Source organism: Schistocerca piceifrons, chromosome 10 (genome assembly GCF_021461385.2).
Source record: "Schistocerca piceifrons isolate TAMUIC-IGC-003096 chromosome 10, iqSchPice1.1, whole genome shotgun sequence".
Lineage (NCBI taxonomy): Eukaryota > Metazoa > Arthropoda > Insecta > Orthoptera > Acrididae > Schistocerca > Schistocerca piceifrons.
In genome coordinates this window covers 6958272-6971909 of record NC_060147.1, presented here as the reverse complement: position 1 = coordinate 6971909, position 13638 = coordinate 6958272, and the positions used below count along the sequence as shown (strand labels likewise).

The 13638-nt window shown below is 41.2% G+C and overlaps 1 protein-coding gene across 1 annotated transcript in view; it reads right to left on the bottom strand.

Moving 5' to 3' along the window:
- Positions 1-13393, bottom strand: part of LOC124718877 (LDLR chaperone boca) — a 39224-nt gene extending 25831 nt beyond the window's left edge. The window contains exons 1-2 of the mRNA XM_047244515.1: positions 13171-13393; positions 12989-13063 (exon numbers count right to left, since the gene is read on the bottom strand). Coding sequence (XP_047100471.1) covers positions 12989-13063; positions 13171-13326 — 231 coding nt within the window. The 5' untranslated portion in view covers positions 13327-13393. The remainder of the gene's footprint in view (positions 1-12988; positions 13064-13170) is intronic.
- Positions 13394-13638: the final 245 nt, after the last annotated feature.

Below are 13638 nucleotides of genomic sequence, written 5' to 3'. Positions count from 1 at the left end.
TCACATACGATATTGGTATCAACGATTAATAAGCTGCAAGAGAAGCTTAACTTTCACGTAATAACATTGATCTTCTTTGCGCGTATTACACTTTAAGATACATCACACAAATGTGCCAGTAAAATTTTTAGTAAAGACATAAATGTATGATCTTCTGGGCTCGAAATTTTTCTAAATGGTCATCCTCAAAAAGAGCTGATTTTTAAATGAGAGTCAAACGCTCTGTGATTAAAGAAATTCATCGCACATAGTTCATATTGGGTAAAAGGAAATTTACTTTGAAAGTAATGCTTTTCTCAATCATTCGCAATATTTTCCTGCGACCTGTTAGAAAGAGGTTCGTTTCAGCAGTTGCCAGAGAGCGCCAATTACAGGCGTCACACCGCTTAAGCAGCTACGATGACGCAAGAAGCCCCTATGTTCGTACGTGTAAAACATTAGAAGATCTTACGTTACGCCATAAAAGAAACAAGACATCAGAGAAAATTCCAAGAGCATAGGAATTTCGTGAACCATAATAACATGCACAATTCGGTTTAAAGTGCACATTCGTATGTCCAGATTCGGTTGTAAATTTTCTTGGCATACCAGTACTGTAGTATTTCAGTTTTGGTTCATTATGGCATAATGCCATACTTGCAAGAAGACATAAACATGCTCTTTTGAAATGCAGAGAACAGTTGAAACTAGCCAATAGTGTGGAATTAAGCATTTCGTTACAAATAAATTGACTGCCTCAGTGGAAAAGATTAATAAAAACCACTTTTCTTTAGCAAACAGACAAAAATAACTTCATTGTTCTGCAAGGCAATTAAGGCTTGACGGAAATTGCCGCCCGGGGCAGATACCCCGATTCGCTCCTAGTGAGTATGGCAGTTTGCGCGCGACAGTAAAATTTTTCCGAATAGCATTTTGCTGCTATTGATATATAGGTAACAGACACACTTAAGTAGCCAGAAGCGGGAGAAGGTACTACACACACGCAACGCAACTGCGCATGCGCCCGCACGCAACTGCCCACACGAATCTAATGGAAACAGTTGCAACGTCATACTCATTTGTTGTTATGAAGCATTGCATAGTCTTCCTAAAGCCTCTGACACATTTTGCTGCTGGCAGATGCTTGTATGAGCACTGTGTTTTGTTGTTGTACATGACACATGTCCTTTTCAAGTTAAGTTTTATTTCAGTTTTTTTCTCTCGTTCATGGTTTATTGCTGCAGTATTATTCTGCAGTAGCGGGATACAGTAATATCCTTTGTTTGAATATTATTTCTTACCAGTCAAAATGACAAAAATTTAACTGAAAACTAAAACAAAAAAAATCCCGGAATTCTAAAAATTCCCGGGTATTTCCCGGTTTTCTCCTGGATGAAAAAATTCCCGGGTTTTTCCCGGATCTCCCGGGTCATATACACCCTGAAGAATAATAATGAGGATAGGTAGCTACTCACCGTTAAGGTTATTGCTGAACCACAGACCGGCCCGTAGAAAAGAATCACACACTCACAACTAAATTATCAGCCATAGCTTTGGTCAGAAAACAAGAGTGAACACACACACACACACACACACACACACACACACACACACACACACACACACACACACACGACCGCCATCTCCGGCCGCTGCATCTACAGTCTGAGAATCAAATCCAAACTAAACGCTCCTCATGCCTCCCTGCTTCTTGTCGGCAGCTGCTAGGGTAGCTGTAAAACGTGGTGGCAGCAGTGACTGCAAGATGAGGGGAGTGATAGGAAGGGGAGAAGCAGTGGGAATGAGAGGTTAGGGAACTGCCACATGTACTCAGCTGCACCTGGCCAACGACAATGAAATAATTAAACCCCTTACCTATCTTATCAACTGTAGTATTCATCAAAACATATACCCAAATGCGTTAAAAATAAGCGTAATTCAGCCAATCCATAAGAAGGGAAGTAAAGAAGTAGTTTCAAATTACAGGCTGATATCACTAATCCCTACCTTCAGTAAAATATTTGAAACAGTTATGCTATCTTAGAAAATAGATTAAGGAAAGGCAAACCTACATTTCTAGCATTTGTAGACTTGGAGAAAGCTTTTGACAATGTTGACTGGAATACTCTCTTTCAAATTCGCAAGGTGGCAGGGGTAAAATACAGGGAGCAAAAGGCTATTTACAGTTTGTACAGAAACCAGATGGCAGTTATAAGAGTCGAGGGGCATGAAACGGAAACAGCGGTTGGGAAGGGAGTGAGACAGAGTTGTAGCCTCTCCCTGATGTTATTCAATCTGTATATTGATCAAGCAGTAAAGGAAACAAAAGAAAAATTCTGAGTAGGTATTAAAGTCCACGGAGAAGAAATAAAAATGTTGAGGTTCGCCGATGACATTGTAATTCTGTCAGAGACAGCAAAGCACCTGCAAGAGCAGTTGAATGGAATGGGCAGTGTCTTGAAAGGAGGATATAAGATGAACACCAACAAAAGCAAAACGAGCATAATGGAATGTAGTCGAATTAAGTCGGGTGATGCTGAGGGAATTAGATTAGGAAATGAGACACTTAAAGTAGTAAAGGAGTTTTGCTATTTGGGGAGCAAAATAACTGATGATGGTCAAAGTAGAGAGGATATAAAATGTAGACTGGCAATGGCAAGGAAAGCGTTTCTGAAGAAGAGAAATTTGTTAACATCGAGTATAGATGAAAGTGTCAGGAAGTCGTTTCTGAAAGTATTTGTATGGAGTGTAGCCATGTATGAAAGTGAAACATGGACAATAAATAGTTTAGACAAGAAAAGAATAGAAGCTTTCAAAATGTGGTGCTACAGAAGAATGCTGAAGATTAGATGGGTAGATCACATAACTAACAAGGAGGTATTGAACGGAATTGGGTAGAAGAGGAGTCTGTGGCACAACTTGACAAGAAGAAGGGACCGGTTGGTAGGACATGTTCTGAGGCATCAAGGGATCACAAATTTAGCACTGGAGGGCAGCGTGGAGGGTAAAAATCGTAGAGGGAGACCAAGAGATGAATACACTAAGCAGATTCAGAAGGATGTAGGTTGCAGTAGGTACTGGGAGATGAAGAAGCTTGCACAGGATAGAGTAGCATGGAGAGCTGCATCAAACCAGTCTCAGGACTGAAGACGACAACAACAACAACAACAACAACAACACGCTACCACAACTCACAACATTTTTCTCGAGACACAAAATGCTTACCGAATCACAGCATGGGTTTAGGAAAGACCTAAGCAGGCCACTGCTGTTACCAGTTTCTTCCATGAAGTATATAGCAATATAAAACAGGGTATGCACACAGCCGGAATATTCCTTGACCTGAGCAAAGCTTTCAACTCAGTACATCACGAGCTTCTCTTAAAAAACTGCGGGCGCACAATATCGGCGATGTATCGATCAAACTTCTATCCATGTATCTGGTGAATTGGAAACAGTGTACCAACCTTACACATCAAATTGACAATAAGATCTTAACCTTTAAAGCTCCAAGTGAAACAGTGACACAGGGAGTCCCTCAAGGCTCAATTCTTGGACCTTTCCTATTTTTAGCAAATATTAATGACGTTGTACACCCCCTTTAACTCACACATTGTAAGTTATGCTGACGACACCTCGGTTTTATTTCATGGTAAAGTTTGTGAGGAACTGAAATTTTCAGCAAGTAATGAAATACTAGAATTAAGTCCATATTTTCATGCACATGAATTAAAGGTCAATGCAAATAAACCCCACATGCTAATATTTACAACTGGCAGCTCACACCACTCGTGCGTAAATGAGGTACACAGCATAATAGTGCCAGAGGAAGCAAATGGGTGTAAATTTCTAGGGGCCATCTGGACTCAAACCTCCAGTGGATTAGCCACGTTAATGCTGTATGTAAAAAAGTCAGCAATGGGCTGTATCTTCCTAGCCAACTTTCCAAAATGGTGCCCACCCACACGCTTAAAATTGTGTATTATGGGACAATCTATCCCCATCTTAGCTACTGTATAGTAATATGGGGTTGTGCCCAGTCACCTTAACACAATACTGTTGCTACATAAAAGAGGGTTAAGGATTATCTACATCTACATGGATACTTTGCAAATCACATTTAAGTGCCTGGCAGAAGGTTCATCAAACCATCTTCATAATTCTAAATTCCAGTCTCGTATAGCACGCGGAAAGAACACACACCTGTATCTTTCCATACGAGCTCTGATTTCCCTTATTTTATTGTGGTGATCGTTTCTCCCTATGTAGGCCAGTGTCAACAAAATATTTTTGCGCTCTGAGGAGAAAGTTGGTAATTGGAATTTCATGAGAAGATTCCATTGCAACAAAAAAACGTCGTTCTTTTAATGATGTCCAGCCCAAATCCTGCATCATTTCAGTGACACTCTCTCCCTTATTTCACGATAATACAAAACGTGCTGCCCTTCTCTGAACTTTTTTGATGTACTCTGTCAGTCCTATCTGGTAAGGATCCCACACTGCGCAGCAGTATTCTAAAAGAGGACTGACAAGCTTAGAGTAGGCAGTCTCCTTAGCAGATCCGTTCCATTTTCTAAGTGTCCTACCAATGAAACGCTGTCTTTGATTAGCCTTCCCCCTTACATTTTCTGTGTGTTCCTTCCAATTTAAGTTGTTCGTAATTGTAATTCCTAGGTATTTAGTCAAATTTATGGCCTTTAGATTCGACTGATTTATCATGTAATTAAAGTTTAACTAATTCCTTTTAGCACTCATGTGGATGACCTAACACTTTTTGTTATTTAGGGTCAACTGCCAATTTTCGCACCATTCAGATATCTTTTCTAAATCGTTTTGCAATTTGTTTTGATCTTCTGATGACTTTATTAGTCGATAAACGACAGCGTCATCTGCAAACATACCTAAGAGGGCTGCTCAGACTGTCTCCCAAATCACTTTAACACCAAAGGGCCTATAACACCACCTTGGGGAACGACAGAAATCACTTCTGTTTTACTCTATCACTTTCCATCAATTACTACGAACTGTGACCTCTCCGACAGGGAACAAAAATCCAGTCACACAACTGAGATGACAGCCCATAAGCACGCAATTTCACTACAAACCGCTTGTGTGGTACAGTGTCAAAAGCCTTCCAGAAATCGAGAAATATGGAATCGATTTGAAATCCCTTGTCAATAGCACTCAACACTTCATGAGAATGAAGAGCTAGTTGTGTTTCACAAGAACGATGTTTTCTAAACGCAGGTTGACTGTGTGTCAATAGACTGTTTTCTTTCATAATGTTCAAACACAATACATGTTCCAAAATCCTGCTGCATATCGATGTTAATGATATGGGCCTGTAATTAAGTGGATTACTCCTGCTACCTTTCCCTCATCGAGTGAACGGTTGTTTATGATTGTTAAGTATTGGGCTAATGCATCAGCATACTCTGAAAGGAACCTAATTGGAATACAGTCTGGACCAGAAGACTTGCTTTTATGAAGTGATGTAAGTTGCTTCACTACTCCAAGAATATTTACTACTACGTTACTCATGTTGGCAGCTGTTATTGACTCGAGTTCTGGAATATTTACTTAGTCTTCTTTTGTGAAGGCATTTCGGAAAGTCATGTTTAGTAACTCTGCTTTGGCAGCACTGTCTTTGATAGTATCTCCATTGTTATGACGCTGGAAAGGCACTGATTGTTTCTTGCCGCTAACATACTTCATATATGATCAGAATCTCTTAGGATTTTCTGCCATGTTTCGAGAAACATCTCACATTGAATTCTGCACTAAATTTTGAGCTTATGTAAAAGATCCCCAATCTTGCAAATTTTGCGTCTTTTTAAATTTCGCATGTTTGTTTCACTGTTTCTGCAACAGTGTTCTGAACCGTTTGTGTACCGAAGAGGATCAGCTCCGTCGTTTGTTAATCAGGTATAAATATCTCAAATGCTGCTGATACAATTATTTTGAATTCAAGCCACATCTGGTCTACACTTATATTATTAATTTGGAAGGAGTGGAGATCATCTCTCAGGAAGGCATCAAGTGAATTTTTATCTGCTTTTGTGAATAAGTTTAATTTTCGTTTAGCTTTGGAGAATCTGGGGGGTTACAATATTCAATCTCATTACGACAACCCTGTTCACTAATCCTGTATCAGTTTTTATGCTCATTATTAACTCAGGATTATTTGTTGCTAAGAGGTCAAGTGTGTTTTCACATCCGTTTATTATTCGTGTGGGCTCATGAACTAACTGCTCAAAACAATTTCCAGGGTTGCATTTAGCACAATTCAGGTGATGTTTTGTGTGTACCTCCAGAATTAAACATGTATTTTCGCCAACATATCGAGGGTAAATTAAAGTAACCACCAACTATAATCGTGTAAGTCAGGTAAGTGTTTGAAATGAAACTCAAGTTTTCTTTGAACCTTTCAGCAACTGTATCATCTGAATTGGAATGTCGATAAAAGGATCCAATTATTATTTTATTCAGGTTGCCAACAATGACCTCTACCCATACTAACTCACAGGAAATATCTACTTCAATTTCGGAAAAAGATCAGCTACCTCTGACAGCAACAAACACGCCACGGCCAACCGTGTTTAGCCCATCCTTTCGGAACACCGTTAGATTCTATATACGATGGTAGTATCTGTTCCCGAAAGAACAGTTACCGTTAATGACCATGCAGCTTTGCCCCGGTCAGGGCACACATTTTCAACATGTCCCCAATGAAGTATATAAATGCCTGGTTGCAGCAAGGGTGTCCATTTAATTATCATACCATTAGATTCTTCGCAAAAATGTTAGCCGCCTTCTGCATATAGTGGACACCTGACCTATTCAGTGGAACCCGAAATCCAACCACCCTTTGGCGAAAGTCTAGGAATCTGCAGCCTACACGGTTGCAGAACTGTCTGAGCCTCTTATCCAGACCCTCCACTCTGTACCAGAAGTCTGCAATTGGTCCCGTCGACAATGCTGCAAATGGTCAGCTCTGCTTTCATCTTGCAAGTATGACTGGCAGCCTTTACCACTTCTGTTAGCCATTCGAAACCAGAGAGAATCTCTTGTGATCCAAAGTGACACACATCACTGGTACCGATGTGAGCCACCACCTGCAGTTGGCTGCACCCTGTGCTCCTTGTGGCCTCCGGCAGGATCCGTTCCACATTTGGAATGACTCCACCAGATATGCACATTGGTTTTCTTTCCCTTCTTGACAGCCATATCCCTAGCGGGCCCCATAATTTGCCTAACGTTAGAGCTCCCAACTATCAATAACCCCACCCTCTGTGATTGTTCGGATCTTGCAGGCTGAGAGATTTCCTCTGAAACAGGAGAGGTGACAGCATCTGGCTCAGCGACAGTGTCAGCCACAGACAGCACCTGGAACCTGTTTGCCAGGCAAACTGTGGAGGCCACCTGGGAAGGCTTCCACCACCTGCTATGCCCTGGGGCGACCTCCAACTCGGCCGCGGGTGACGTGTCGGCCTCGGTGCGAGCAGTAACTGGGCTGGCCATCAGTGAGGGCCGATCAGAGAACTCTGACGTGCTGGATGTCCGTCGAATCCCGACGGCTGGCCAGCGACAGTGGCACCCACCCACTGCAGCATCAAGATGTGTAACCGAAACCATCACTACCTGAAGCTGAGAGCACAGTATCACCAACTCGACCCGCATCCACACACAACAATCGCAGTCTTTGTCCGTACTAAAGACCGTGGAAAACTAAACTGTGCAGATAAACCGACTATCAGCACGTGCTGCGCAACTCTACTGCAGACCGTGACGGAAAAAAAAGGAACTGTGGCTATTAAATTAGATTAATATGCAGAAATTCAAAAACCTAACTACTAAAGCACTCAGGTGAAACTAAATAATTTGCCCCTGATAAGTAACTGGTGATATGTCACAAAATCAGTTTACTTTCTGACGCAAACGAAAACGCGAGAACTGTGGCTATTGAATATTAAATTAGCATGCAGAAGCTAAACTATTAAAGCACACAGATGATATTACAAGTTTATCAAATTCGCTCCTGGTTACTAACTTGTAAAAGTCACAATATCGGTTGGCTATAAAGACTCTTGCTGTGATGTTTTCAGACAGCACAAGTATTTAACCATATACTCATATCTTGATAAATCACTTTTCTTCTCTCACGGAAAATTGAAGTAACTGAATGTAGTGATATACATGACCACAATACCAGGTCCAAAGAGAATTACTACTGGATAAGAACAAGATTAAAAATGACGGACCAGAGCCCACATACTAATGGACTGATATGGTATAATAAACTGCCAGAGTCTATGAAAAACAGTGATAAAAAGCAATTTCAATCAAAACTAATCAGAACTCTTAACTGAAAAGCATGTCTACTCACTCAACGATTTTTAAATAGCTAAGCTTAATACCCCCCCATTAACCATGGACCTTGCCGTTGGTGGGGAGGCTTGCGTGCCTCAGCGATACAGATATACAGATAGCCATACCGTAGCTGCAACCACAACGGAGGGGTATCTGTTGAGAGGCCAGACAAGCGTGTGGTTCCTGAAGAGGGGCAGCAGCCTTTTCAGTAGTTGCAAGGGCAACAGTCTGGATGATTGAATGATCTGGCCTTGTAACAATAACTAAAACGGCCTTGCTGTGCTGGTACTGCGAACGGCTGAAAGCAAGGGGAAACTACAGCCGTAATTTTTCCCGTGGACACGCAGCTTTACTGTATGATTACATGATGATGGCGTCCTCTTGGGTAAAATATTCCGGAGGTAAAATAGTCCCCCATCCTAATCTCCGGGCGGGGACTACTCAAGAGGATGTCGTTATCAGGAGAAAGAAAACTGGCGTTCTACGGACCGGAGCGTGGAATGTCAGTTCCCTTAATCGGGCAGGTAGGTTAGAAAATTTCAAAAGGGAAATGGATAGGTTGAAGTTAGATATAGTGGGAATTAGTGAAGTTAGGTGGCAGGAGGAACAAGACTTCTGGTCAGGTGACTACAGGGTTATAAACACAAAATCAAATAGGGGTAATGCAGGAGTAAGTTTAATAATGAATAGGAAAATAGGAATGCGGGTAAGCTACTACAAACAGCATAGTGAACGCATTATTGTGGCCAAGATAGATACGAAGCCCACACCTACTACAGTAGTACAAGTTTATATGCCAACTGGCTCTGCAGATCACGAAGAAATTGAAGAAATGTATGATGAAATAAAAGAAATTATTCAGATTGTGAAGGGAGACGAAAATTTAATAGTCATGGGTGACTGGAAATCGAGTGTAGGAAAAGGGAGAGAAGGAAACATAGTAGGTGAATATGGATTGAGGCTAAGAAATGAAAGAGGAAGCCGCCTGGTAGAATTTTGCACAGAGCACAACATAATCATAACTAACACTTGGTTTAAAAATCATGAAAGAAGGTTGTATACATGGAAGAACCCTGGAGATACTAAAAGGTATCAGATAGATTATATAATGGTAAGACAGAGATTTAGGAACCAGGTTTTAAATTGTAAGACATTTCCAGGGGCAGATGTGGACTCTGACCACAATCTATTGGTTATGACCTGTAGATTAAAACTGAAGAAACTGCAAAAAGGTGGAAATTTAAGGAGATGGGACCTGGATAAACTGAAAGAACCAGAGGTTGTACAGAGTTTCAGGGAGAGCATAAGGGAACAATTGACAGGAATGGGGGAAAGAAATACAGTAGAAGAAGAATGGATAGCTTTGAGGGATGAAGTAGCGAAGGCAGCAGAGGATCAAGCAGGTAAAAAGACGAGGGCTAGTAGAAATCCTTGGGTAACAGAAGAAATATTGAATTTAATTGATGAAAGGAGAAAATATAAAAATGCAGTAAGTGAAGCAGGCAAAAAGGAATACAAACGTCTCAAAAATGAGATCGACAGGAAGTGCAAAATGGCTAAGCAGGGATGGCTAGAGGACAAATGTAAGGATGTAGAGGCCTATCTCACTAGAAGTAAGATAGATACTGCCTACTGAAAAATTAAAGAGACCTTTGGAGATAAGAGAACAACTTGTATGAAACTCAAGAGCTCAGATGGAAACCCAGTTCTAAGCAAAGAAGGAAAAGCAGAAAGGTGGAAGGAGTATATAAAGGGTCTATACAAGGGCGATGTACTTGAGGACAATATTATGGAAATGGAAGAGGATGTAGATGAAGATGAAATGGGAGATATGATACTGCGTGAAGAGTTTGACAGAGCACTGAAAGACCTGAGTCAAAACAAGGCCCCCGGAGTAGATAACATTCCATTGGAACTACTGACGGCCGTGGGAGAGCCAGTCCTGACAAAACTCTACCATCTGGTGAGCAACATGTATGAAACAGGCGAAATACCCTCAGACTTCAAGAAGAATATAATAATTCCAATCCCAAAGAAAGCAGGTGTTGACAGATGTGAAAATTACCGAACTACCAGTTTAATAAGTCACAGCTGCAAAATACTAACACGAATTCTTTACAGACGAATGGAAAAACTAGTAGAAGCCAATCTCGGGGAAGATCAGTTTGGATTCCGTAGGAACACTGGAACACATGAGGCAATACTGACCTTACGACTTATCTTAGAAGAAAGATTAAGAAAAGGCAAACCTACATTTCTAGCATTTGTAGACTTAGAGAAAGCTTTTGACAATGTTAACTGGAATACTCTCTTTCAAATTCTGAAAATGGCAGGGGTAAAATACAGGGAGCGAAAGGCTATTTACAATTTGTACAGAAACCAGATGACAGTGATAAGAGTCGAGGGATAGGAAAGGGAAGCAGTGGTTGGGAAGGGAGTAAGACAGGGTTGTAGCCTCTCCCCGATGTTGTTCAATCTGTATATTGAGCAAGCAGTAAAGGAAACAAAAGAAAAATTTGGAGTAGGTATTAAAATTCATGGAGAAGAAATAAAAACTTTAAGGTTCGCCGATGACATTGTAATTCTGTCAGAGACAGCAAAGGACTTGGAAGAGCAGTTGAATGGAATGGACAGTGTCTTGAAAGGAGGGTATAAGATGAACATCAACAAAAGCAAAACGAGCATAATGGAATGTAGTCGAATTAAGTCGGGTGATGCTGAGGGAATTAGGTTAGGAAATGAGGCACTTAAAGTAGTAAAGGAGTTTTGCTATTTGGGGAGCAAAATAACTGATGATGGTCGAAGTAGAGAGGATATAAAATGTAGGCTGGCAATGGCAAGGAAAGCGTTTCTGAAGAAGAGAAATTTGTTAACATCCAGTATTGATTTAAGTGTCAGGAAGTCATTTCTGAAAGTATTCGTATGGAGTGTAGCCATGTATGGAAGTGAAACATGGACGATAAATAGTTTGGACAAGAAGAGAATAGAAGCTTTCGAAATGTGGTGCTACAGAAGAATGCTGAAGATTAGATGGGTAGATCACATAACTAATGAGGAAGTATTGAATAGGATTGGGGAGAAGAGAAGTTTGTGGCACAACTTGACCAGAAGAAGGGATCGGTTGGTAGGACATGTTCTGAGGCATCAAGGGATCACCAATTTAGTATTGGAGGGCAGCGTTGAGGGTAAAAATCGTAGAGGGAGACCAAGAGATGAATACACTAAGCAGATTCAGAAGGATGTAGGTTGCAGTAGGTACTGGGAGATGAAAAAGCTTGCACAGGATAGAGTAGCATGCAGAGCTGCATCAAACCAGTCTCAGGACTGAAGACCACAACAACAACAAGCTTAAAAGCTGTAAGAATTAAAATGCGTAAGATGTCATGTATCTGAGAAGCATCAATTTACTGTTTAATTACTACCTGTATGACAAAAATCTTTGCAAAAGCCATAATACTGACGACTCCATGGAGAGGGGGGGGGGGGGGCGGGAAAACACACACACACACACACACACACACACACACACACACACACACACACACACACACACACACCCCCTGTATGACAAAAATCTTTGCAAAAGCCATAATACTGACGACTCCATGGAGAGGGGGGGGGGGGGGAAACACACACACACACACACACACACACACACACCACATCATTATATTGCAGGACACACACACAGATATATACAGGAGCCCGCAGGTATAATTTGTTCAATGAAGGTGACATTTTTCCACATATGCTGTAATATTTAATAAGGCCTTAAGGCCTCAGTTTCAGCTTAAAAAGACTTTCTCACTGTGAACCATCACGAACAGTATCTTACTAAGTAAACAAAACAAACAGGTATTTAATTCCAGAATGAGATTTTCACTCTGCAGCGGAGTGTGCGCTGATATGAAACTTCCTGGCAGATTAAAACTGTGTACCCGACCGAGACTCGAACTCGGGACCTTTGCTTTTCACGGGCAAGTGCTCTACCAACTGAGTTACCGAAGCACGACTCACGCCCGGTACTCACAGCTTTACTTCTGCCAGTACCTCGTCTCCTACCTTCCAAACTTTACAGAAGCTCTCCTGCGAACCTTGCAGAAAGGCAAAGGTCCCGAGTTCGAGTCTCGGTCGGGCACACAGTTTTAATCTGCCAGGAAGTTTCTGGTATTTAATTGTTTACTTCTGCTTGAGCTAGCCAGACTAGCAGTGCTACACATCTACATACACGTTCTCAATTACAGCACTACGTTGTACGTCTTACGGCTGTCTTTTTTTCCTTTAAATATCAAGCGAGGTTGTAAATTTTGCTACGTCCTTTAACTTTCACAAATAGCCATATCACATTATCGTCACTGTTAATTGTCACTACAAAGTTTGAATGGTATGAGTTTCGCATTTCTGCTGACGTGCGTAGTGCGTTCACCGAAATAATCCAAGTTTGGAGCTCCTGCCAAATACAAACGGCCATAAAATGTGCAATTCGGATAGCATAACAAAGTAAGTGGGCATAACCGGTTAATCGGCGTCAAATGTCGAGCTGAAGGTTCGGTAAATGCTTTGAAATGTGGATAGGGATATACAATGACTGTGGTACATTACAAAAGTCTTAGTTACGTAAGTGTACAAAATTCAATACCTTGCTAAAATCAATGGGCGGTGGTGGTCGAAGATATTCTGGTAGTTCGTCCTCAGGTAAAGGTTCTTCATCTTCCTGCAAATAGAACATTATGCTAAATATTGTGTGACTGATGTTAAAGTACTCTTTAATGTAACACACATTATGCTGCAACATATATTACACCACGAATGTGCACTTACTTCCCACTGCTCAAATAGCCTTTCGAGATCAGCGTCATTATAATCACGTATATCTTTCTGTGCCCATTTTGGCTTATCCTTGCTATCGAATTTTTTCGCAGACGTTTCCCAAAAACATAAAAATGCCAAGCAGACAACGATGCGTCCTGTCAACATGACTGAAACAGGTTATGTTATCAAACTGTAAGAACCACATCATATAACATGCAGCGGTATAAGTTCAGAGATATTCACTCCTTAAAGATATCACAGTTCCCTACAAGCGTCAGTCAATGTCTATAATCGATCTTTAAAAACAGCTAAGATCGATTTAAGGTGCGACTACGAACTCGGCGACGGCGACCGATCGCAACTGCAAAAGGTAAACAGCAACGCTGTCGTTTGCAGTAGCTGTCTTGTGGACCACAACGACAGACAAGCAATGCAGTCGCTTGTAAGAACTTTGCGAGGTGTGATGTTTGGTAACTC